At 40.1% G+C, this 27,111-nt stretch overlaps 1 protein-coding gene across 3 annotated transcripts in view; it reads left to right on the top strand.

The window, feature by feature from the left end:
* The first annotated feature begins 339 nt into the window (after positions 1-339).
* septin9b (septin 9b) overlaps positions 340-27,111 on the top strand; it is a 55,283-nt gene continuing 28,511 nt past the window's right edge. For 2 of the 3 annotated variants that reach the window (XM_006787447.2, XM_035906289.1), the window contains exons 1-2: positions 6,579-6,833; positions 14,326-15,003. In XM_006787447.2, coding sequence (XP_006787510.1) covers positions 6,779-6,833; positions 14,326-15,003 — 733 coding nt within the window. In that variant the 5' untranslated portion in view covers positions 6,579-6,778. Of the gene's footprint in view, positions 453-6,578; positions 6,834-14,325; positions 15,004-27,111 lie in introns of those variants that run through there. The other variant, XM_006787449.3, reaches the window with a different exon arrangement.

The raw sequence follows: 27,111 nt of genomic DNA, 5'->3' as shown, positions 1-27,111 counted from the left end.
TCGGTATCGTGGGGATAATATAAAACACTGGAAAAAGAAAAGTGGAGGGAGAAAAAAGGCGACAGTGAAAAAGTGTCCGCTTATGATAAAAGTCTGTGAAATATGTGTGTAGGAGAGAAAATCAAGAGAGAGAGAGAAAGAAAAGAAAGCAGGAAAGAGGGACTCCATATGACTCGCACATGGCTGTGGTTGTCTGTTCTGTTCACTTGTTATTCTGACAGACTGAAGACATTAAAACTTGGAGGAAGTAAGAGCAAGGGAGACGGAGGGAGGAAGAGGAGGGAGGAGGAGAGGGAGGGTTGGAAGAGGGGGACAGGGTGACTAAGTCAGGAGAAAGGGGAAGTCTTCAAGCAGAAAAAAGAGAGGGAAGGAAAGAGAGGAGAGAAAAGCGAGAGGGTTGCATGTGGCTATCTGAGGTAGCCATTGAGTTATGGAGCGAGACAGAATAGCTGGTAAGTTCAAACATTTTGTTCAGCGTAGCTTCTTTTCTTTTTGTTAGACTTCAGATGGAAGCAGCTTCTTAGCAGTACGGCAGCATTCAGCTATAGCCACCCCACTTGCGTTTGCCTTGCTTGATCTGTTGCGGTGGGAGCCGCTGCTTAGAGACCTGTATCTGTGTGTGTTTGTGTGTGCGCGTCCGTCTACAGGTCAACTTTAACCTTCTGATCTATGTCTCATAGATGTTGCATGAGCTACAAACCTTCAACTTTTCTTCTTTGTTTATCATTGATTGAACGCACAGCCACAGGTACAGTAGGCTGTAAAGTGCTCAGACTATTTCTATCAGCTCTCACACACAAAGAGCCAGTGAGTAAACCTCATGTGATGAGCTGTCAAATATGACTTCCCAGAAAGAGAAATCTTCCAGTTGCTGCTGAACTGAAGCTACCAGCTTTGGGTATAGTTGATCACCATAAACAGTCCATCAGTAGATAGACAGAGCTGAGTCTTCTTGCTGTCATCACAGCATTTTAAGCTGCACAGCCTAGTTGTCAGATTAGTTCTAGCTGGCACATGCAGTTTATTTTAAGTTGAGGGGGATAGGAAGCAGAGCTAATATTCCTGCTAATATGATTTAGCTCTGGAAAGAAAACTCTTTAAACTTTCTTGCATCTGCTGCTACTTAGTTCTCTTCTATTCAGGAACTCTTTCCCAAAAATGATCAATTCCTAATAACTCTTTTTAAATGTATAGATTTGCTAAATCTCTAATCTGACTTATTGAGCTTTTTTTTAATAATTAAATCCTGGCATCAAGATGAGCAACAGTCTCTTTAATTCATTTTTTATTAAGATGTTTGAGCTCAGTGAGTCGCATTATGCATAGACACACATGGCATACCTATCTTTGTTTCCACTTGATGGCACTGTTGCAGTGTCATTTTATCTCCTGCACTGTAGTCACCATTTCTCTCAGTTTTGTGAAATTTCCCTTGTGGATGATTCATATTTTACAGATGAAGTGATTCTTATGGGAGGTTGATGAATTTAGTAAAGACTGTCACAATAACTGGGAGGCGGTCACGGGTGGTGTATTCGAGATATGAGGTGACAGAACATTGTTTTGCCAACAAGAAAGCATTGTAGTTAGATATGACTTCACCCTGGTCCATGCAAGACTTCCTCTTATTTAAGGAAGTCTTGCATGGCTGTTTCCTGTATGGTTTAGTTTGGACCTGTTGTCTTGACAGCTGCCTCAGCCCTTACACCACCCATCGCTGATCCTCTCAGCCTCTGTTTTGTAAATGGTAAGAGCTAAGACTGTGATTGCTTAAAAGTGCAAAAATAATTCTTGTGTGCATCTGTAACACAACCATCTTGTTCCTTTTCTTCATCTGTTTGGGATTGAAGTAATATGTTCAATATGAGATGTCATCTACCATGGCTGTCCTGCATGGTGAACACATTGACTTGTTAGAATTACTTTGAAAATACAACTAAAGGAAAGTAAAACAAAGCCTACGAGTTGCTTTATGTGTTAGCATTTAAACTGGAAGGAAATAGCCATCATGACTGTTGCGATTGCAGTATTGCAGTATTTTGTGGCCTGTTTAGAATCAAATGACAATAATTCAGTAGATGTAAAAAGGATATTAAATAGGACAGTTAAAGCCCTCTTTGATAGTTTTAAAAAGACAAGTTGATACACTTCCTTTGGGAAATAAGGCAAATAAACATCTCCTGACATTTGTTAAGATCAAGAAGTTTCATCAGGTTTTTGTCTCGACACGTCTTAGTGTGATGCATTATATAAACTCTAAACATAAAGTTAGTCTGGTCAGGTTTTGGTTCAGGTCTTTGTTAACACAGTGATGACCCAGCAAGTTCATCCAAAGCTCAGACTGTGCAATGCTCAGTAGAGTCCAAGCTGCATCTCAGACTGTGCAGGCCTCAGTTAGCATGTTAAATGTTAAAGTTCATGACAGTACAGTTAGAAAAAGACTGAACAAGTATGACTTGTTTGGAAGGGTTCCCAGGAGAAAGCCTATTCTCACTAAGAAGATCAGGAAAGCAAAGCTTAGGGTTTGGAAAGTTGCTACTGAACAAACCACACTACTTGTGTTCTTCTGAGAAGTGGAGATGTCTGGCCACAGTGCACAGCCCCATGTTTGGTAAAAACCAAACATAGCATATCAGCACAAACACCTCATACCAATTGTCAAGCACAGTGGTGGAAGAGCGATGATTTGAGCTTGTTTTGCAGTCACGGGATCAGGGTACCTTACAGTCAGTGAGTCGACCATTAGACCACATCAGTCCGACAGATAAAGCTTAGGTCATACAACAGGCCAATGATCCCAAGCACAAATCTACAACAGAATGGCTGAAAAAGTATTGAAAAATTGAGGTGTTGCTATGGCCCTGTCAAATTCCAGACATCAGCATGATAGAAATGCTGTGGTGGGACCTTAAGAGAGCTGTGCATAAATAAATACTTGAAACTTCAATGAACTGAAGGAACACTGTAAAGAAGAGCGGGCCAGAGTTCTTCCACAATGATGTAAGAGACTGATAAAGTTGTACAGAAAAGGATTACTTAACTTATATCAGCTAAACGAGCTTCTACAGGCTACTGAATCATGGGATGTGCTTTTGCCCTCTGTTTTCACAAGACTGTATCTATCATTAAAAATGCAGTCCACTTTGTTTGCAACCTTGTGGTTTGTGTGAATACGACGTTTGCTTTTCTCCTTGAAGTTATTATATTCTAAAAATGCGTCTTAGGTGTCTAATTATGTTTGTGGCTATTTCTATTCGTAAACATCAGCACGCAACATTTAGCATTATTTTTTAATTTTAGCCTTCAGGTGAATCTGAGCAAACAGTCTGCAACTTCTGTCTTTAATTAACTGTTCACTCTTTTAGCACATGAATATGGGGTTGTAGAAGTGCTGTTGTGGTGTATCCACTCTGAGCCCTGTGTACCCTCACCCTAAAAGACACGTGCACATAAACTCACCCACATCCACAAATACACATGAACCCAGAGTTGAAGGAAATCAAGGAAATCACTCAGCTCACCATGTTCCATAAAAAAGGTGTACAGGACATCCTCTATGAGTGAACGCCTCGCAGTTCTCCTCCCGCTGCTCTCCCAGTATCTCACCTCATATTGTTTCTTTTATTATTACTTGTTAATGATAAATGAGGGAGCCGTGAAAACAGTGCATAGAGTAAAGGAAACTGATAGGGAAGCCCCACCTTCACTCCTCCTGAGAGAGGATTTCTGACAGGTGATGTTATTCAACATGATGGAAACACGGGTTATTATAGGGGTGAGAAAACAGAGATAAACAAACTCCTGTGAAAAGTTCATTCGGGTGCGAACAACTGTACAATAGTGGTAAAGTGTCAAAATATGAACAAAGAGATAGCTGTAAATGGGGAACTTGTGGGAACATTTCATGGACAAAATACTCAGGCTTGCTTTTCATCCCTCATCATGTATGTCTCACCCAAAAACTGTGTATATGAACTCTTTAAAGAGACTTTTAAAGAAAGGAGAATAATATTTTTCCCAATTTTTATCCATTATTAATGTTGAAGTAGTTTGGTAACTTCCATGTGACTCTTTGGTCAGACTATATATCTGTGTCAAAATGCCATTCAGGCTTAGGAGGCCAATTACTTACACAGGGACTAGCATCCAAGTCTGCAGACCACGACAGCCTCCTGCCACTATAAATTGTCCACGCAAATTTTAAGCCAATTTATCTTACTACGATGGAGAGAACATGAATCATTTTATGTTCTCAATAGTTTTTCCAGTGAACAGTCATAGTTAAAGCAAGGCTTTATGTGCCAGTGCTACCCTAGGTGACTGCAAAATGTGTAACTTTGATCCAGGCCTAATGTCAAATCTATATAGAAAACAAAGTGATTAAATTACTTTTTTTTCCTAATTTTGCTATGTTAGAAATGCTCTACATCTCCAACACTTCAAAGTAAAAATTGTATTTGTATTCTTTGATGCATTGATTATAATATAAATGTGCAATTAAATGCAATGTCTCTGGAAAATCCCATCAAGGTGATCTCAGCGTGAATCATTAAATCCCATTCAAACCCCGCTCATGAAAACATTAAACTGCTCTGGGAATAACGCATTGCTTAATGGGTTAAACACTCGCGCACAGGTAAAAGACACAAAGCAAACAGTTCTGGTGTCTTTCACTGCCAAAGAGACAGGACGCTGAATGATTCGGGCTCGGTTTATTGCGGAGCTCTTTCAGGGGCACGGACCCACAGACACTCACAAACAAACCTGCGCCTGCAGTTACAGTCAGTTTACACAAAGGCACATTTTCATGTAATGTTACTCACAGATTTGTCACTCCAGATGTCACTCTGGATTTTTGAGCTCATGCTGTTGCCCTGCCTGGATTGTGTATCCGTGTTTGGATAAATACACACAAGCTTAAATGAGGTGTGTGTTTCACAAGCCGTGTGTCCTTTAGTGCAACTGCTACAGAATCATGTTGCATATGGTCCACAGTGCAGCACAAAATCTACAGTCAGCATACAGAGAGAGCCCACACACACACACTAATATACACTATAAAGACCTGAACACACAGCTTAATCATTACTTTGCTCTGTCCTTTATTAAGGTGGACTTAAAGCTCAACACGTGAAAATAAATGTTAATATTTTACTATTGGATTTGGAGTACACTGCATGTGCTGTGCTCTGTTTTTTGTCCTGAGACACCTTCACAGCAGTTGTATGAAGTAATGACACTGCACCACAAACACACAGTGTTATTCTGTGTTACTGTTGACCTCTCGGGTGTTAGGGTTAGGGGCCACTGGGTGGGCTTGGCACCCAGTGCACCTTAAAATGAAGCTTTTCATTCAGATAGGATTCTGCGAATGCTTCTTAAAAGCTGTAAATGTGCCACGCAACACTTAAGCCACTTTGTCCATTCTTGTGGTGAAAGACGCCATTTAATTTGTGATATCTAATGTGTGACACTGAAGTGGGAAATACCAGCTTCCTGTGGTTTATTCTCTAGTTTTGGGTTTCCTTTGAATGCCAGTTGGGAATCATCTGCTACATTAATGCTTATGACCTCTACCATTAGTGTGGAAACTGTAAAACTAACCCAGGATCAGAGTGTATTTGCCACAATTCTCATTTGCAGTCATTCCTGTCTCCAAACAGGAAGTTGTGATAAGCTGCTCACTCATGACCAATCATCAATTATCGTGATAGCATCACTGCTGCATTGACTCCGCAGTAGATTCCCGCATAAGAAATCCGGTAGGACGTCCCACAGGGAGACAGTGGAAGTGGTTAAGTAAACGCATGTCTAACTTTGATATTTCACCACTTTGGGTTGTTTTGTCAGCACCTTTTCAACAAGATTTCTCTATCGCTACAAAGATCAGTCACCAAATTGGTTAGAGCAGCCTCAAGGACGAGCAATGTAACCATATCTACCACATCAAAAAGCAGGCTTTTCATCAGTGTCACTGCCAGCAGAAGTGCAGTAGTGCTATATTACCTGTGTCCACGGAGCTTGAATTCCCATGTTTCTCCTGATAACACAGTCACACAAGGCGGGCTGGTGCACAAATCACTTGCTGATTGCCCAGAGGCGCCATTGTATATCCCTAATGTCAACTTTCTCCAGGAAGTCTCTCAGGTTTTCGTGTCACAGGAAAGCAGCTACTCCTGAAGTGACTGCACTCTAATTAACATGTCAGCCAGTTTTAGAGGTTGTTTACCCAAAACTGAAACCTCAAAGGCTCACTTTAACTGTAGTCCCGCTCTAGCTGTGCCAGAATGAAGGTATTCTTTATGAAGGCGATCATAACAGCCACAGTTGTAACAAAGATGTCTGATCTGAGTTTAATTTGGTTTTTGACATGCTGTCCACTTTGGCTCTCAGAGCTGTTCAGAGGCTGACTGAGGAAATCAGACCTCAGGTTGGTTGGTTGGAAAGGGTCTCAGAGTGTGACGTCTGTTGTCTACATGAGTGTGCATGTATGAGTGTGTGGGGGGCAGGGGAAACACACGTACACAGGACATTTGGGAGAAGGGTGGGTGTGTAACTACAGGGAGGAGGAGAAGGGAGGAGGCTTGCCTTTTCTCTCTCTCTCTGAAGTCTGAATGCAGCAACATAGAGAAGTTGGTGGGAAGTCAGAGAGAAACAGCTGATACTTTAAGAGAAACTCGTGGGCTCCGACTTGTTTCACACTGATTCTATTTTTGAGTTTGTTCAAAAGCAACAAACTTTCTTTAGAAGCTGAAAGAAAAGGTTTCTGCCTGAAAAAATGTCTGATTCTGGAGTCAACCCACACTTGGAGGGAATTATTTCAGATTTTGAAGGTTTGTTATGTATTTTTCTGCATTTCTTTCACTCCATCTGTAAGACATTTTCATTGGCTAAAGGCTAATATTGATCAATAGGTGGTGTTAATGTACATTGTGCTTTTCTTAGTTTCAAATATGTTTCTGTGGGCGGGGGCACTTGTGCATGTATTTAAAAAAAAACAAAACAAAAAAACATAGTGCTGGACGGATGCTAGCTTCCTGTACCTTTTGTCTGTTATTGATTATACTGAGGTTACGGCAATAACAGAAAGAAACGCAGTATTGAGACGACACAATACCATCACCGGAAAGCCTTCAACTGTAAACACTGAAAGGGAGACAGTGAAAACCTCAGCAGTAAGAACTAACATCTGTCTAACCCCTCATAAAAAAAACTCACAACTCTGTCTCTGTTTGTCAAGCCAGTGTGGAACTAGCACTGATTGCCTTTGTCCTCTTTTTCCTCTGCTATTCTGTCTTTCTTCCTTCCTCCTTGCTTGTTTCTTTCCTGTTGCTCCTCCTGTCAGTTCCTACAGCTGCTGTTTGGCCTGATGCTTACAGTCAGACGTCATGGGCTGATGCTGACTTCTGTATCCTTGAGATTGACCAGATTATTCAAATTACACTTGTGTTTGGATTGTTTAAGTAAAGCAACTTCTACCCAGTAATCTGGTTTACAGTGATTTGATACAGCTTTGCACGATTGTGTTCTAAAGCTGTAGACGAGGATAATATCCATAGATTCAAAAAATAAAAGGCGGTATAACTGTTTCATGCTTATTGTGTGTTGTGTCCCGGCACTCTTTCAGAGGTATTTACATATGAGCTTGTTTTGGTCACATTCAGCTAAAACACTTTTTCAATTATATAAGGAAAGTCTCATCCACTGAATTGAATTCACCGATGCAGAAATTAGACAGACATTGGCAGCAGATGCTTTGCATTGGGGCCTCTGTGGATTAGGCTTGTTAGGACGCATCCCATGGATGCTTGATCAGATTGGGAGCTGTGGAGTTTGGAGGATGGGTCAAGCCTGGGTGTTTCTCGTTTCCCTTCTTGAGCCTTTTTTGCTGTTTCACAAGCTGCATTATCTTGCTGATGGAGACCACTGCCTCTGGCGAGTGTCATTACCATGGCAGGGTGTGCTAGGTCTGCAACAGCTTTTAGATTGATGAAACGCCTCAAAGTAACATCCAGATGAATGCGTACTTTGCATTGGTGGTTTTAAGGTTGTGGCCATTCAATGTGTTATTACACTGACTACATTTTCCATTCAGGGTAGAGAAAGCTGCACAGCAAACACTTGACTGAGTAAATCCCCATTTTACCCCACATCATTATGCTTTCCAGTGCATTGCACTCCACTATATTTCACAGTGAGGAGGAAATGGGTACCGAAAGGAAAAGGCGATTTAATTGGTGAACACACTGAAGATGTAATAATTCCTCTTCGGATAGACCCAATAATTGAATATGGGTGATTGAAACCTCCATAGAAACTACACACTGAAATAATATTATGACTTTCTGAAAGGAAGAGAACGTATCTGTCTAACTTTAGGAACAAGTCCATATTTATATATTCACAGAGACGTTTGAACAGTGGGCCTCTCATGTTTCTTCCAGCCTAAACAGAGCCAAGACATTTAGGCACATTATCTGCTTACAGGTGCAACATTTTTGTCCCGCGTGACATGCATAGACAGAGAGGAAATTAACATTGAAATGAACAGAGTGTCTGTGTGTGGCACATTTTCCAAACTTGGCAGAGAGGCAAGTGTGTTATTAAGTTGGCATGAGTGGATTATGTGCATATATGCAACACATTCTTTACTGTTCTCTGTGGTCCTGTTCATTCTGAGGCAGACATATTACAGTGCAGGTGGTAAGTTATTGCTAATATGCCAGTTAGATAGAGCAGAGATTTCTTTAAGTATTGTATGCATGTATTCTCTGACCTGCAAGGAATTAGATTCCAGCCCCTTGTTAGTGAGTCTGTGTTTGCTGCTTGTGACATCATCACACCCAGAGGCTAGAGATACAGCTGACAGCGCTGGATCGTCACATCCTTTATCTGTTAGTTTACTGGCAGATTCAGTGCACCTCCTTCGTTTAAAGAATTCTTTTTTTTTTTTTGCTGAGGCATCTTGTAATGTGTGTTGTGTGATTCATCTTGCAAAAAGTTCTTCATTTGAACATCATCATTTCTACTTTGAGGTCACTAAGCTCCAGTGAATCACATGTTTAATCTGCTTTTTGTCAACCACTTTCTCTCCCCCTCACTCCCTTTATATCAGGACTTTAAGCCCAATCAGTTTGTTATCTGTCGGTAAGTGGAATGCAACAACTTTCTTTATACCTTCACTGATCACTGATGTCAATGTTTATTCATGTGGAATACAGTTAACCAGTGGATGATCAAAGTACAAGAATAAGCATTTATCTCTCAGGTTACAGCCTTAACAACCTAAAGCCAAGAACTGGGGTAGCCTTTCAACATCAGACTCCAATCAGTTTGGAAATTGCAGGTGAAATTGCCTCTTGGTTCTGATTAGAGCTCAGATCTTGGTTTTAAGCATCTGCTTCATCAACATTATGGCAAAAAATAAAAACTAAAAATGCAAATTTTGATCATTTCTCCACTCTCGCTTCTCCTCTCATGTCTTTCCACTTCACCACAACACCTATAACATTCCCAGAATTTCATTTTCCTCAGCCAGACCAGTGCAGACCAGTGCAGTAAATCTGACACACTGAGATGTACTGCTCCCGGGCACCATTAGCTAACCCAACACCATCAGTGGGCAGCTGAAGGAAGTGTGTGTTTGACAGTTTAGCATTAAGGTTTTGTCTTACCCAGCAGAATAGCATAGTGTGAAATTCTATCGTTTATTGTTTGGCCTTGTCCTGTCAGTTAAAGCCTTGGTCATGTTTTTCCTTTCCTGACCACATCGATTTATATTCAGTGGCTACTGACATCAGATAAACTGCACTGTGCATAAAATGGTCTTAAATAACCAGTGTGTGACAGACAGCAACTGTCTTAATCACTTGACGTATGACTCTGAGGCTAGAATTACTCGACCCAATTGTGAGTTCAAGGCTATGTAAAATGAAGTACGCCCTTTTATTAATCAAAATACTGATGTACTGTTTTGTTGCTGTTGTTGTTTGCACTGCAATATATGCAGTATATATGCAATATACTTTTATATACATTTACCATCTAAAAGGACGTTACCACAATACTCAAACGAATGAAATGTTTGCAAGTGTGCTGTAAAACTACGCCTTTTATCCGACAGTCCTTTATTTGTAATTTTCCCAGTTTTGTCATCTTAGTTTAAAAAAAAAACATAATTTTCTAATCTGCTCCTGTTTATGGTGTTAATTTGCTGTTAAAGCAGTTTGCTGTTAATGCAAACTAAGCGCTTTACCCATCTGTTCCACATTAAATGCCTTACAGCAGTTCAGATGCATAATCCCTTCCCTTTCCCAGCGGACTTTTATTGGGCTACATACATAACAAGTGGTGAAGTTCATTAACAGGAACTGAACATCAATCAATTTAAAAATAAAAAAATAAAAATCAGTGTTTTTAATCACTGAAATAAGAACCAGTCATCTCTAAAACTTGCCAGCACCATATGCAATATATTTCATGTTGTAAGATTTTTGTCAATTATATTATTATATTTCCAGTCTTACGACCTTTGCAATCTTATTGCAGCAATGTAATAATGTGTCAGTTCATCCCTTAACAAATGATGTGCACCTTTGACTTACCAAATCAGTGTGGAAAGCCCTCACTCCCAGCTCATGCCAGTAATAGAAGCGCTTACAGTTTTGTTTTGGCTTCTCCCACTTTGTAGTGTTCTGCCTTTCCCTCCTTTCTTTTGTGTTTGTTTTCCGCCCCCAAAGCCCTGACTATCTCTTATTAGTCCATCTGCACTGAGATGATACCGAATGTTTGTGTTCATTTGTCGGGATGTCCTTGAGAGTAAGTGATGACACTGATGATAAAGAGACAGTGTGGCTAGGCACCTGGGCTGCATATAAGATAAATGACTATGAACAGCTGCTTCTGTTTGTGTGTGTGTGTGTGTGTGTGTGTGTGTGTGTGTGTGTGTGTGTGTGTGTGTGTGTGTGTGTGTGTGTGTGTGTGTGTGTGTGTGTGTGTTTTGTTTTGGGGGTTTTTATAGTGGTAATCCTGAGATACATTGTCTGAGCTGCATTATCTTCCCACAGGAGATAGTGTGAGATACTGGAACACTGGGCAGTGATAGGTAGTGGAGGGACGTGGGGAGATGAGGCCTCTGGCTCCTGTTAATGAGTTTCCTCTGGGGTAGACTGGACCTCTCATTTCTTGCTCATAGTCTGGGAATGCTCTTTCATAGGGAACTATGCTCTTTCATCCATCTGTCAGTCTTGCAGAAATACTATTTCTATTGCTATATGATCCTGTACTTAGGATATTCTTTCTTCCTCTTTTTTCTTTGGCTAAACAAGAAAACAGAACAAGGTACGACAGACTTTATGAATAAGAATATAAGAGTTGACTGATGAGTGAATGAAAAATGCCCCCGAATGCCCTTTTCCACTCTCTTTATTCCTAGAAGAAGAAAAAAAGCACAGAAAGATTAAAATACACTTGTGCTCTTAAATTATGTACACTTGGCTGCACGGCCTCTAAATACAAACAACCTGAGAGCAAAGCACTCAAACCCTTTGCTCCAGTCACGTGCCTGAAGGCGTATAATCACAAAGCAGCCAAGACCAGAAATACTAATCTGCAATCACTTAACAGGTCACTGGAAAACATTTTGGTTCAGCTCTCTGATTTTGGTCAGACTTGTGAATATATCCCCCAGGTTTCGCTTCTCACACTTGCAACTTCTCCAAAGTTAAACAAAAGTCTACAGCAAGTGTCAAGAAAAGTTAAGCGTGTGCACGGGTGTCTGCAGTCCTGACTGCAGAGGAGGTTAAAAAGAATGCCTCACTGATTAGACTCATGCATGTATCACAGTCTTTTCACTTCCTGTGAAATGTGCAGATTGATTTTGGCACACCGACTCATTTTCTGGTCAGAGTTGAAAGTAGCCATAACCTTGGACTCCCTCTTAGGAATCATCGAAAACAAGACAGCAGGCGTAAGAAGGGCATAGTTCGGTTGCAGTGTGGGTTTGGACACCATTTACAGATTGCATATTCAAGTAATAGACTGTAAAGTTGGATACTGAACTTCAGGCAATAAGAAACAGAAATGTGAAAAATAATATTGTTAAAGTGTTTATTAGTAGTTGTTAATGATCTTTTGTCAACGTTTCAACTTTTCTTAGTAAAACAGATGTTTTCCACACATAGCACAGCTACATTACATGCAGTGACTTCAGGTTTTATCTGCCTAATGGCTAAGACAACATTTATAAAACCAGTCTTCTACACAGTAATAGTGCCAAGGATGAAAGGTAACTGTACCTCAAGGTCCAGATGAGTGGTGTACAGGGAGGTGCGGGGAGTTAAAGGGATTTGTAAGACAAATCACCACGAACTCCAAGATGTGAGATCAGATTTATTTATTCCCGCGGTGCATGGGAATTTCCTTGGTGTGTCCAACTAACACAAAAAGGAGAACAAGACATCGGCTTTGGCCTGAATTTTTCTTAGACAGCAAATTGTATCAAATGTCCACCATGCTGCTAGGAGGCATCTCATGGCAGTAAATCAGATTAGGGATGCCGGCTGATGTGCAGCTTTGATGTGATTGTGTTGAGTTCCACAGAGTTTTGAGAGCAGTGAAGCTGCAGCTCTGTGTCCTCCCTGTGTAGTTGCTTAAAAATAAACATGTATACATTCCCTCAACACATACTTACATGCCTTTACAAGCATTTTGAACAAAACTCCAAATAGTTGCATAAAGACATAGGCACACTTGGGAACACCGCAAGCCACAAACAGATCAAATAATCAGCACTGTGCTTTGGATTGTAAGAAACTAGAGATGCTCTTAAAGGGTGTGCGTGAGTGGACTAGTCTTACTAGTATATCATTATGATGCCAGCTCCTGGCCACTGGCTTGGCACAGCAACTCTGAGAGTCAAATTCAAGTTGACTCTCAGCCAGCACAGTCTTACCAGGGGGTGATTCCATCCTTCAGTGTCTTCTTGGACAGTGCTGTTATTTTCTCACATCACAACTAACCTTGGGGAACTATGTGCCTTTATCTGTGTGTTGACTTTGCTCAAAAACAGGGAGTCTTGGGACTTTTTTCGCCCAGATGCTTGGCAGTCGATGTTTGACTGATTGCGTGCGCTATAACATGCCGTGAAACGCTTCGAGTGACTCTGTGTGAAAGCCTAGAATTTTATATTGTAGCGTACCACACACGTAGCAAGCAAGGTCGTGACAAAGAAAGGCATGGACTGGCTTAAACATGTCAGTCCATACGGCAGCGAAAAACTTGCTGCTGGTGATTGAGAATGAAATTAGATACAGTATACGGCCTAATTACTGGCGCATGCTGTTTCTCTCGAGTTCCACCAAAACTGTTCCTACAGCTTCTCCACCCTCAAACCCCAGGCGCTTTACTACTTGGGTGCTGTTCATAATGCCTTTAGAAAAAACAGTTAACTCTTTATATTTCTCACTTAATTGGTTTGACCATTTTGATGACTTTTTTATGACTTTGTTCCTGCTACTTGTAAATGTCACCGTTTACAAGCGAAAGATGTACTTGATTTATTTAAGAAATTGTACCAGCAAATTAACGAGCTTTCAACCAGTTGTGTTCTGTTTTATGTGAAAAGTAACCAAGTAGGTTTAGTACAAGTTAGAGATACTGCTTGCATGCATTTGTGAAGCAGAAGAGTGCTTTTCCTCTTTTTTACTTCATTAACAATTCCACACTTGTTACAATGACCTGTGATATGAATATAAATATGATTTAAACTATTTTGATGCCAGACAGCAGTAAAAGAGCAAGCTGCTACTTGTGAATTGAAGCATTTCTATAGGAATAACAATAGCTTAGTTATGTTGTCCATACATTTCTGAAGATTGTTTTTGTACTTATAATAATAATAATAATAATAATAATAATAATAATAATAATAATAATAATAATAATAATAATAATGGATTGCATTTATATAGCGCTTTTCGGGGCCCTCAAAGCGCTTTACAATTCCACTATTCATTCACTCTCACATTCATACACTGGTGGAGGCAAGCAAATAGTAGTACTTATGTACTACTATTTGCTTACTTTAATTACATATGTAGTGGGTAACACTTTTACCAATATAGACCAATACTTTTGTGTTATTTAATCTGTTTTAACTAGATTTTGTGTTGTTATTATTCAGTGCTTTAATTTTCTATAATATTTCATTGTGAATCCACCAACTTTTTGCTTTTTTTCTAAATCACTTGTAAAGCCGTTTGTAACTGCTTGCATGCACTTGAATGACTGTATGAATAAAACGCTATCTTGGTCTCCTTCATGCAGCCCTGAAGAGGTCCTTTGAGGTAGAGGATGTTGACACTTCATCTCACTCTTCACCCGGCTCCCGCCGGACAACCAACTCACCTCTCCGTAACGCCATGTCTCCCACCAGCATCTACTATCGTGACCTCGGTTCTGCCACCCCGGCCACTAACAACAACAACCTCAACTATACCCAGCCCCGCTCTATCATGGGTGGAGGAGGTTCCAAGACTCCGGAGCCTGTGTCCCGCCGTTCTGAACTCTCCATCGATATCTCTTCCTCCAGCAAGCAGGTCGATAATGTCACCAGCCCTGCTTCCGCACGCTTTGTGAGCAACAGCGCCCTGAAACGCCCAGAAGTCCTGGGGCACTCCAAGACGCCCGAGACAAGCCACAAGAGGGAGGTGACTTTTGCCAAGACGCCAATTGACTCCCCGGTCACACGCCGCAATGAGAGCAGCATGAACAACAACGGGACCAGCCGAGCCCCTGAGCAAAATCACACCCGCAAGTTTGAGCCCCCTAGTCCAGGGGATATCCGTAAACCTGATATCAGCATCACTAAAGCACCTCCCGAGAACAATGGCCACCATCCAGCAGTGCACCACCCACACCACCCCAACCCTCACCACAACACCATCGTCACCACTTTCCGCTGCTCCTCGCCTAACCATGGACGCAAATCCCCCAACCCTGACAGTAAGTCTGCTTTCACCATATATCAGTCCAACCCACGCTTATTCCACTCATATTTTTCCTTCTAGTCGTGCCCTGAAATTATGTCTGCTGAACTCTTTTTGAAAAAACACGTCTGAAACACAGTAACTTTACGGTATCTCCATGAGATTTGTTAGGTTATTTGTTAGTCTCTCATCTGCTGCTTGTATCACACACCCTTAAGGCTGTTGTTTCAGATAGATGCTGTTGGTTGTTGTTGATTTGGAAAATTCTCTTTGACAAACTGCTCAGATGTGTTAACATGCTGTCTACTCATGCATTCTAACGTCTTTAGTAAAGTGGTGCTTTGGTGCATTGATATAGTTCACCAGCTTGTGTAATTGCTTTAGCATTGACTTACCATATTGATGTGGGAATATCATCAGTGGAAAAGAGATTAAAAGGATTATAAAAGACTGTCTTAAAGTCAAATAAAACCAATTACATTTTCTCATGTGATGAGAAAGCAGCAACTTTAAACTTCTGGCTGCAAGTTTACATTTGAAAATCCCCCGGTGAGAAATGTTGTCACATTTTCCAGATTGCATTTTATTTGATCTCTGGTGTTATTGGACTTCCATTTGGACTTTATTTTTTCCTGCTCCCTTCTGCACTCACACTGCACACTGCTCCATTCTGCACAAAGTGACCCAAGTATCAGATCTCTAACCAAGGAAAAAGCAGCAGTAAGAGCAGCTGGTTTGATTAATCTGATGTCTACGTATCTGTCAGCAATACAAGGAAACTTATCTTTAGAGGCCTGTTTCTGGGTAGAAACTGGGCTGTCTGTGTTTGTGGTTATCCATGTCTCTCCTGAATAGCGCATTAGAACCGGGGCAGTTTTGTGATATGATGAAAGCCTGACCTTTATAGTAATTATGGCAGCTAAATAGTATTTGTCTTAAATACAAGGTAAGAAAGATGAAGTAAGACCATGAAATGATTTTATCCCACAGGACTGTGTTGTATTTCGAGCCGCTTGAAGTTCAAATGACTGATCATGATACAGAATATAATTTTTGGTTATGTTTATGTTCAGGTAAATGTGGTATTTGACAAACTTCTTTATGTATTGGGTCTCTCTATGGTAGACCATCACTTCCTCTTCATGTTACAACTCGCAGTTGTGTTTTTTGCGAAGCCAATTTAATTAAAAACCTATAGATAGTGTCTCAAAACATTTATTCTGTTCATCTAGACATAGTGTCTTCTGAAAACTCTACATCCAGCTACATGCCTTGTGCTATGCTATGTGCCTTGCACCAACTCAGTGTAGAGCAGCTACCTGAACGCTGCTCCCACAGAGCTCGATTGTCTTTTTAATATTTTTACTTCTTCAATGAGTTGAATTCTAGATACAGTAGTTCCTCTGAAAAAGAAAGCCTTAAGTCATACTTCCCTGGTATAACTCTTAAATGCACACCTTAAAGCAGGTAACTCATAAACTGGAGAGGAAATGGTGCCTCGCTAATTTAAAAGATCATAATTTGGCTTGGAAAGCCCTCTTTAAAGCTAGAACATCTTCACTGATTGAAGGAAATACAAACAACCCTAGCTTTCTCTTCAGCACTGTAGCTGGGCTGGCAAAGGTCAGCTGGCAGTAGTTAAACCGTTACTAAAAAAGTCATCATTTGACCCAGCTGTCTTAGGTAATAATAGGCCAATCTCCAACATTCCTTTTATCTCAAAAATTCTTAAAAGAGTAGATATTAATCATCTGCGGAGGAACGGTTTTAATTGAAGAGTTTCCTTCAGGTTTCAGAGCATACATTTTATTGATATACAGATGACACCCAACTTTATCTTTCCATAAAGTAAGATAACACACACCAATTAGTAAAACTGGAGGAAGCTGTTAAAGACATAAAGACCTGGACAACCTCTAACTTTCTGCTTCTAAATTCAGATAAAAATGAGGTTTTTGTACTCATCCTTAAAAATCTTCTTAGTCTGGATGGCATTACACTGGACTCCAGTAACACTGTGAGGAACCTTGGAGTCATTTTTAACCAGGATGTGTCCTTCAATACACATATTAGACAAATATGTAAGACTGCTTTCTTCCATTTGCGCAATATCTCTAAAATTAGGAACATCCTGTCTCAGAGTGACACTGAAAAACTAGTTCATGCTTTTATTACTTCTAGGCTGGACTACAGTAATTCATTATTATCACGATCTCCTAAAAAACTTCCTGAAAAGCCTCAAGTTGATACAAAATGCTGCAGCAAGAGTACTGACAGGGACTAGAAAGAGAGAGCATATTTCTCCTGTATTGGCTTCCCTTCATTGGCTCTTTGTTAAATTCAGAATTGAATTCAAAATCCTGCTCCTCACATACAAGATCTTAAATAATCAGGCCCCATCTTATCTTAATGACCTTGTAGTACCATATCACCCTATTAGAGCACTTCACTCTCAGACTGCAGGCTTACTTCTTGTTCCTAAAGTATTTAAGAAGCAGAATGGTAGGCAGAGCCTTCAGCTTTCATGCCCCTCTTCTTTTGTACCAACTTCTAGTTTGGATTCGGGAGACAGACACTATCTCTACTTATAAGATTAGGCTTACAACAGTTTCTTCCTGTTAAAAGGGAGTTTTTCCTTCCCACTGTCACCAAAGTGCTTGCTCATAGGAGGTCATATGATTCTTGGGGTTTTCTCTTTTTTTCTTTGTATTATTGTAGGTTCATTTCCTTACTATATAAAGTGTTTTGAGGCAACTGTTGTTATGATTTGACTGAATTGAATTGAATTAAATACCTTTGAGCTCTTTCAGCATAAGTGGCAGAAGTAAACATAAAGAATAAACCTTGTCTTCTGTACCTACGAGTAACTGATGATACTAAATTGGGCATTAGTGTGAAGGTCTGTTTCTCTGTATTAACACTGGGAGAGCCCAGCAACCTGTTCAGTGATGGATAGAAATATGGATGAGGAATGTATGAATGGGTAGCTTTGTGTAGTTTTTGGTATAAAACTTAAACGTGACATTTTCTTTTTATTTCCTTGGAGTGTAGATTATTTGGATCTGCAAATTAATTTGCAAATGGCTTTTAAAGATCATCATTAGCATTAATTTGCAAAATGACTATAAATCTCTTTCACAGCTTCAGGTGATGATTAAGTATTTTAATCACTGGGAGTGACCACTGTCACGTCACACTGTTTTCACAGTGTCATTTATTAAATTGTTATTATAGAAAAATTGGATTATGGCCACAGACTCTACAGCCATCTGCTTTATTTGTTAAGTTTTTGGCTGCACCTTTAGCCACGAATGCCAATTAAATGGCCATTAGCTTCCATCATTCCAAAGCTAGTATAAAAATGCAAAACTATGCTGTACTGGATATATCAGCTTATCACTTTTATCAACATTGCCAAGTATTTTGCAATTATCACTTGATGAAACATAATGTGTGTGTTTTCCTGCTGATTTTAGACATTTAATTTTATATTTACCTGGTTTGAAATATTACACTCGTTTTACCATGAAAACTGCACTTTATCATCTGGCAGATTTTTTGTTGTTCAAAAGTGTCCCAGTGCGCCCGTACGCCTGTGCTGTAAGTATGTCACGTTGTACTTATAGTCTTTTTTTATTGCATATTACTATAAATCTCTTGACGGTGTGCTGAGAGTTTTAAACGGTTCTCTTCGAGATTATGTGAGTTGTAGCCACTTATTTGTCCACAGGGAGAGGCCCAAATAGGGGTCTTAATGAGGGGTGACCTGCCTGGAGGACCCTGTGGCTGTGAATGGGCCCGCCCTCTTCGGCAGAAACGCAAAAGAGAACTGTGGCAAAAACACATCTGCAAAGTTATGCTTATAAATGCACTACTGTCACAGATTTGAAATTTCTGAAGTTATTTGCAACACTACAACTAATGATTATGATTTGATTATTTTTTCCATATGACTTTTTTAAAGTGTTTTGCCCTGATTTCCGGCCTATTCAGTTTTTCCAGAAAAATGACATTACACATCATATGAGTGCACATGCACACACGCACATGCGCGCACACACGCACACACATAGTGTACGCTGTGCTTGCTTCCTTCCGTGTTCTCTCAGTGTGATTGTTTCCCCTGCAGCTGACCTCACAGCAGAGCGCTTCCTCTCACAGGGGTCATGTGATCTAAGTTAGTCAGCTTCCTCGACAATATCCCTCCGTACTTTGATGTGAGCATTAAGGGGAATGAAATACTCCAGGATGTTTAGGTAAAAGGTCAGCATGAAAAGAAATGTGCACGCACATCCACTGCTGTGTGACCTACAATCACTGGTAGATCAATGAATAGCACATACGTCATCTGAGGAGGGTTAAGTCAACAGAGGCCGCACAATTCTGTCAAATTTTATTATACTGCACCAAATCATAGCAACAGATGTCATCTCAGGCAACTGTACATACTAAGTTCATTATGGTGTTTTAGCTAGGGACGTGGACGGCTGTTCTACTCCCAACAGATGCACAAAGACTCAAATGCACATTTGGACTTGACATTAACACTTGTTGGAGTTTTCTTATATTTATCTGTAAGCCACTGTCTTCAGTTTATTCACCCTTTTAGTCTATTAGGTTATTGTTAAAAAAACTGTTTCATTACAGAATTCTAGTCAAAATTTTGCTGATAATAACCAAGGGGTTGAGCTGAACAGGGAGAGACGTGTTTAAATCTCAAACAAATTCAGAATTTTTTATCTTGTATAATGTGGTGAAATATTTAAAGACCTCAATATTGTGCTCGGTTCAGCTGTGATAGATGGCAGCTTAAGTACTTGAAGCAGAAAGAAGCAGCTTTTTTTAAGTAACAGCTTTAAACTGATCCAGCACATCTAAGAAATGTAACAACAAAGCTTCACTTCAGGCCAGAGGCATTCTGATGGGTATCTGGTCCACTCGTTATCTTGACAGTTAGGCCTGCTGTTCATCAGTTCATTGCAGAAGGAGCCGTAATATCTCTGGACAGAAATGCTTGAACCACCTGTAGTCAGAATTTTTTTTAGCACTTTTTTCTGATACATTTTTCAACTTTAATACAATTTCTTTAATACAAAGCCTTCATTTTAAGATCAAGCATGGACTTTTATAGTAACTCATTAGAGTGGCTGACCATAAATAGTGTCTTTATCTGTGGGATGATGGGACTGGTATAGGTTATCATTGGGAAAGGGTAACATCCAGTAACCTCATTTGCTCACTTCTTTAGTATTTTGTTGTGATAAGGGTGAAGAGGACATTCAGAACATCGGAAAGTGTAAACTGTAACACACTAAAAATACAATTGCAAAGGAAACCAAGGCTATGGCTTTGAGAGTAAATGTGTATTTAATGGGTGTTACTGAGGAGTCGCTTCATGTAGTGCCATTGTGTCCTGTCTTCCTGTTGTGATGGTATGGAACAAAAGAGATATCCTCATTTCGGCTGGACAGAATATGTCTGCCTATTGCCTTAATAGATTCCTATTATTATTGACATTTCTGTTCATAATTAAAATGTAGTCACTGTGAAAGAAAGACCAAGTGAGGCCATTTGTCTTTAGTTTGGACTGACCTTCTAAAAGTGAGGAGGAGGCGTCCACAGAGGGTGGAGGGCGATTTGTCTCTGCTTGTCCAAAGGTCAAAAAAGGCCACACACGCACATGCACACACAAACAAGCATGCTTTCTTAATCTCTCTTTTTGTCTGTATGCGTGTTTTTGTTGTCTCTCATCGACACACACACATGCAAACACGCAGCCTCCAGCAGAGGCACATGCGGGGTCAATCCTCTCCCAGTGTAATTACTCTGGACTGATCCCAGACCATTACTCAGTGTGACCCTTCGGCTAATTGCCAAGGAAAAAAAATGAGAGCGGGGGCAGGCTTTACCTATGCGCTTGTGAGGAGGAGCTGTTCCTTACTGGGAATAAAATCCTACTTAAGTTTGTTGTTCTTTCATTAACGCCGAGAATCATTTTGTTTGAATTGTTTTAAAATCTTCCCTTCTGTTTGATTATAATAATATGTTTTTAGATAGAAGTACATTTTTGCCAAATAATTCAAGATCCTTGATCATGATGATGAGAAATTTGTGGCTTAAAATGACGCTCTTGCGCTGAAGGGGAGACTTCATGTCTGTGTCTTTGGCTGTGCTGCAAATTAATGAGCACTTTTGCTCATGTGAAGTCAGCGAGCCTCGAGTTTACATCTATTTTTTCAGTTCAAAAATGCCCTGCAGTGACAGCAGTGACAAGCGTCAGTTCCTATTATCTTGCGCATGACTTTCACTGTTGCTGTGCTTCCCTAACAAGCCAGCAGGAGGCAGTGTGTGATTAGTAAATCTTGAGTCTGGGTGGCAGGTAAAATAAAGCTGTGTTTCATGCTTTTTCAGACAGTTTAATTTTGAACAAATGAAAAATGTTATCATACAACTGCGCTTTCTCTCATGGCTGGAGCTTAATGAAGAAAAAAGGGTCAGAAATTTGAACCATGCTGGTGCAGAAAAGAGATGTCAGGCTTTTCCATTCATATGTTATGAATGTTTTTAATACACCAATATATCAGTGGGATAGACGTTTTTTCAATAAACTGCTTTGCAGTTCTTTGAAGTGTGCAGACACTAAAAAGACTTGACATGAAATGTTTTCCTTATTTACAATGAACGTCTTACACTGGAAGGTGGAGCTGAATAATGGGAAAGGGACAGCCCTTCTGCCTCAGATAAATAGTCACACATACACACGCACACACACACAGACAGACACACACAGTTCCCCTCTCACCCAGAAAAGGCTTTCGGAAGTTAAAGTTTACACTGAGCATCTGGGGGAAGTCAAGGGTTAAAGAAGTTTCCCACCACTGCAGAAAGACCTCTGTCCTGTTAAGTCATTATGCCAAATCCCCAAACTGCTGTAAACACCCCCTTCTCCATCCAGTTACCCCTGCATGCTGTGAACCCGAACATGTTCACATAGTTCTCCTTCACTTATATTTTAAAGCATATGTATACCCAAGCATATACTACTTTGCATATACTAAACTCATCTGACTAGGAAATTAACTTTTGGCAAAACGTTAACAGCTCAGCTTTAGACTTTCATACACGCACACACATCACAAAGAAGCAGCGACCTTGCCGTAAGAGAAAAAGACAGATAGTAGGATATGGGCCATCAGAGCCTAATGAAGGAAGGCAAGATAGCATTTAGTCTGTTGACATTATCTTCATTTATCTGGCCTTCCGGCGTATGATTCTTCCTTGTTATTTATCTAGATGTGGGGCTAGTGATTCATTTGTCTCGGAAAAGCTGATGGGAAAATCATACCTCTTATCTTGGTCATGAAATTAAAGAGGAGGTTAAAATGGAATATGGCATGCTATTATCAGCCATTGTTTTGTTTTTTCAGTAAAACTTTGATAAATTTAAAGAACCCATCTTCAGATATGTTCAGATTGTGAAACTGAGCATTAAATCCATTATCATCATATCAAAAACATTTACAAACAAACCTAAAATGTGACCAGAATGACGATGAATTGCATAATTATGATTGTAAGCAGCATTACACGTACATAACTCCAATTCTAAAGTTGACAAAAACAGTTATTTCCCACTTTTAAATCTGGTGAGCTCGTTTGGTTAACGCCTCTTGCTCACTCAAGCCGTGTGTGAGTCGGGGTAAAATACATTTCAGATATTGATTGTTTAGAGTCGTTTCAGTGCAGGAGAAAAGTTCATGTGTTTGTCTCCACATTTTCTACTAATGATGTTTTATCCACTTGTTGGCTGATAGGGGGCTGTTTTGTGCATGGACAGACAGATGGCCTTTTGCATCACAGACTTACCATCTGCTGAAACGAGTAAAGCGGAGGGACTGGTCTGTTAGTATGTCTGAAGTAAATGTGCATGGAAAAGAACCCAAAAATAAAGATGAGATTGTGCAGTCTCGTCCCTCATTGTGCACCAACAACAGGTGATTATCTTAAACCACTTAAAGACAGCACAGTTATAAAAATGTGATCTTGCATTGCAAAGCACTTGGTACTAAAAGAAAGAAAAAATAATAAGTGTTTCCTCGCTACATCTGTGCACCACAATTTACTGTTTATCCATATAATCTCATAATTTCTCCATAAATAAGTATAAGTTCTGATATTACAGAGCCATTAGTTGTTGTGTCTGTGGGCCTGTAGACGATGCTGAACTGTGCAGACTCTGCACATGTAAAATTTAAAAGTATAAAATTTCAGTGTCAGTAAATGACATTTCATAACAGAGAATGAAGTTTAGAAAAAAAACTGAAGTGCTACATAACTTTTTATATTAATAATCTTCATCGCCTCTTTTGCGCTCTTACCTTCACCCTGCTGATTAATGTGTTAGATTAGCTTTGTAAGCCTGATTCGGACATGCTGCGCTGCTGACTGATTGGTTTCTCAGTTCAGAAAGGGCAAGCATCATTACTGATGCTCAAGTCTTTACTTTCCAATAATCAGCGCAGACTCTAAAAGCAGTGATCTGGATCTTTTGCTATAAATGGGATTTGCAATGATAGTTTAGGGATTTAGATAATATGCCTGCAGCTTTGTGGTTTTTAGTGCAATTACCTTGTTTGAAGAACCCCGTCATCTGTTGAGAAAAGAAATGTACCAATTGAGCTTGAAGGAACTTTGGGTGAACTTTCACGTCCAGCCTCGATGGTGTGAAGGATTTGCTAATGGTACACAGCCAACTGTAGTCATCAGCATCACTCAGCGGCAGAGCGGGCAGATGAGGGTGGAAAACACAACTGCACAGAGAAATGACAAGTTTCCTCAGATTCATTCATCTCTCATGCACCATCAAACTGAGGTTCAATGTTCAGTGGAAGCCTTATGTGGTATTTTTGTCCTGTCGACAAACGAATGCTGACACCAGTTACAGAAGAAGGATATTTATAATGTCAGAAGCTGAACTTCATTTTCCGTCTCTATCTGCTTCCATGTCTGTGCACATCCCAGGTTTCTGTTTAGATTTAATTAGCATCATAACATAGTTAGATGTTTCTCGAAGACATGCCGTGACCGCACAAACAGTTTAATCACAGAGCTCCTTCCGTCCTGTTTTCATTTTTAGAATTGAGTCATCCCCAATCCTGGCCCCCGCAGACCTAGTAGGGGGCTAGGGATTCCCCAGAAGGCCAGTTCTCTGTAGTTTTTCTGCTTAGTGGTCAGCAGGGAAGACTAGAGGACATTGTGAGAGATCACACACTGGCTTGTATGGACTAGAAGAGGCTGCTAGTTTGGTTAACTCCTGGTCTTTTACTTGTGGAAGTAAGAAAGAGGTGCAGAAGGAAAAGCGCTTTGAGGAGATATGACTTCTACTTGCAGTGAGATGTACAACAACCAGAAGACAGAACCCCTGTGTGAGTATCTGTTCAGTCATTGTCTTTTTTGTATCTGCGGGAGAGCTTGGCTGTTTTGGACTATCTCCTTACAGAGGCAGAATAACTGCCTGGTTTCCATTAGGGCCAATCACGGAAAAGGATGAACAATGAATCCTCCTCAGATGGGGATGCAAGGAAATAGGTGCAGGAAAAGAGTTTTTTTAAACATTTTTTCAATTCACATTTTTGCAAACATCAGTGTTTTAATGTCTTATGAGACACCATTCTGCCCTTCCTCTTACAATATTGGTTTCATTCCTATGAAATGGAAAAACATGTTGTTCTTACCAGAATGGTGATGTGGTTACATTTGAAAGGAAACATCTTTATAGAAGAATGAGTGGGATTTTTTTTAAAAAATATGGTAATTGAAAGTGGAAGAGGCTTCTACTTCTCTTTGTCTTTTTAACTCGTCTCTGTATTAAGCAGTCCAGCTGGGAATGCTTTAGTGGCTTTTTAAGAGAAACAGTAAACCACAAGCAGACACATCTCTTTAAACAACTGCTCAGACCACAAAATCACTTTATCTTCAATGGTTCATCATTGTTAAAAACAAAAAGAAAGAAAGAACGAACGAAGCACATTCTTTTCTAGTTTGGTACAGTGAAAAGCTAATAAAATACAAGCATGAGCATACGTCATAGTAGCCTTGAGATAAATTGTCCAAGCTGCAGGCTGAAGACAAAAACCTGGAGCAGTGAAATATTTTACTGTCAACATGTGAAGTAGCTGGAGATATATTTGCAGACTAATCCAGCAGAACTGTTAATGTATATTCGGCGATTTTAACCAGAAGTTGAGTCTTGCGAGAACACTTTTGGGTGTCCTCGCTCATCACACATGCTGTCTCCATTTGCACCACAGGAGAGCAGAGCAACCACAGCAAAAAAACACAACAGGAAGTCTCCAGCAGACCCAGCTATCTTCCCCATAGATATCTAGGCCAAGACAGATGTTCTTCTTCTTTCCCCTTCTCTGTCTTGTTCCTTACTTTCCCAACCACCCACACCCGCTACTTTTCCTGCTGCTATCTCTCTTCTCTGCCTCCTCTTTCCCTCCCGGCCTTCCTTCCCTTTGCTTTCTGCTTTCTCCTCAGCTCCCCAACCTCTCCTGGGGAGGATGTGTCACTGAATCCGCTGAGTCATGGAAGCGACTCTTTTAATCAGCTCAGTATGTGCTCTGCCCTGATTGGGTAGCCTTCAGAAATCAGCTTTGGCCTTAAGGCAAAGCTCGTATTCCCCTCAGCCATCCCTACATATTAGCATTCGGTTACCACAGGTTTTAATGGCTTGATGTATTTGAGCTGAAATTAAAGTGAAAGAGGAAACTCTTTATTTATTTAGATTTACAGTGAAGCAATGACACGTGGATCAGGCCACAGATAGCACTGTGTGACTGAAGTAGAGGTGATTGTTGGGTTATTTTGGCCGTCTGAATCACTTATTTGTTGTGCAGATATGAGTCATAGCATTTTAACATGGGATGCATACTACACTCTAAATATACACTGATAAGTAAAGAAATGTATCTATAATACACAAACACACATATTGCACCCCCGCCTGCTTTTTCTGAAATCCGTCTTTTAGGCTCTTTGCAGCACTAATAAAATGTCTCCTCTCCTTTGATGTTTGTTTCCTCCAAGAGGAAATGGGAACTTCAGATGCTGGTGTGTTGCAAGGTCCATACTGACAACATTGTTTATTGTCTGGTGACAACTGAAGGGAAAATATCTTCTTTGATAAAACAGAAATTTGTCAAAAAGTGTGTCATCCGAAAAGGCATGGGGGACAGTGAAAACATTTATCTTTTTGTTTTTTTCCCCTTATGTAGCAAAAGTTCATTAGATTTATATTCATAATTGAATCTGAAGACAGCTGTAATAAAAGCCCAGGACATAGCCTAAACTGAACCTTGGAACTGCTGCATATAGCTTAAAGTTGTTAGATGCTTTAGTCATATAGATCACAGGAGAATTAACCATAAATGATGTCTCACAAAGTTATGCATATATTAGTCATATAGGTCTGTTCTGGATACAGACATCAGATAACATGGTTGATCCGGTCTTGTGGTAAAGCTAATCTTTTATCATGGTCCGAGTGAAGGAAGTGAATGTAAACTTTCTGAGCAATTGCTTAGTATTAAATCGATTTGCTGTTTCTATGTTTGAGATTTCTTAATAGGTGTATCTTAAAAACTCGTAGCTTGTATATGCAAACTGATAACAGCAGTGAATATGTTTGGGTACCTGATACCCACAACACACCATATTGCACGTTTGCTTTGGTTTCATATTCACAACAAAACCGCTGCCAAGAGTCAGATTCAGCTCCATTTTTGACAGGAAGGAAGTATTTCTGCTGAATGTTATGAAAACCTCTGTCAGACCTTCAGCCTGCATGCTGATGGAAAAAAAAAAAGCAGAGCCAAGTCAACAAAGGAACAAATTAATCACGCTCTTCTTCCAGTAAGTTCAGATGAAATCCACTTTGTAGCAGAAATCTTTCTTTGTCTTTACTCATAAAAATCTGTTCTCAGAAAACAGCTCCTCGCACGCTGACTGCACTATTAGTATTTCTCAGTCGGAGGGATGGATTTGATCAATGTGAACCTCTGTGTTGTTGGAGAGGAGGGACACAGGAAGCAGGAGCACAAGGCCTACACATTTCCAAGGA

Source organism: Neolamprologus brichardi, chromosome 6 (genome assembly GCF_056152115.1).
Source record: "Neolamprologus brichardi isolate AB-2024 chromosome 6, ASM5615211v1, whole genome shotgun sequence".
Taxonomy (NCBI): domain Eukaryota; kingdom Metazoa; phylum Chordata; class Actinopteri; order Cichliformes; family Cichlidae; genus Neolamprologus; species Neolamprologus brichardi.
The sequence above is the reverse complement of the archived record's forward strand: the minus strand, read 5'-3'. Positions and strand labels throughout refer to the sequence as shown.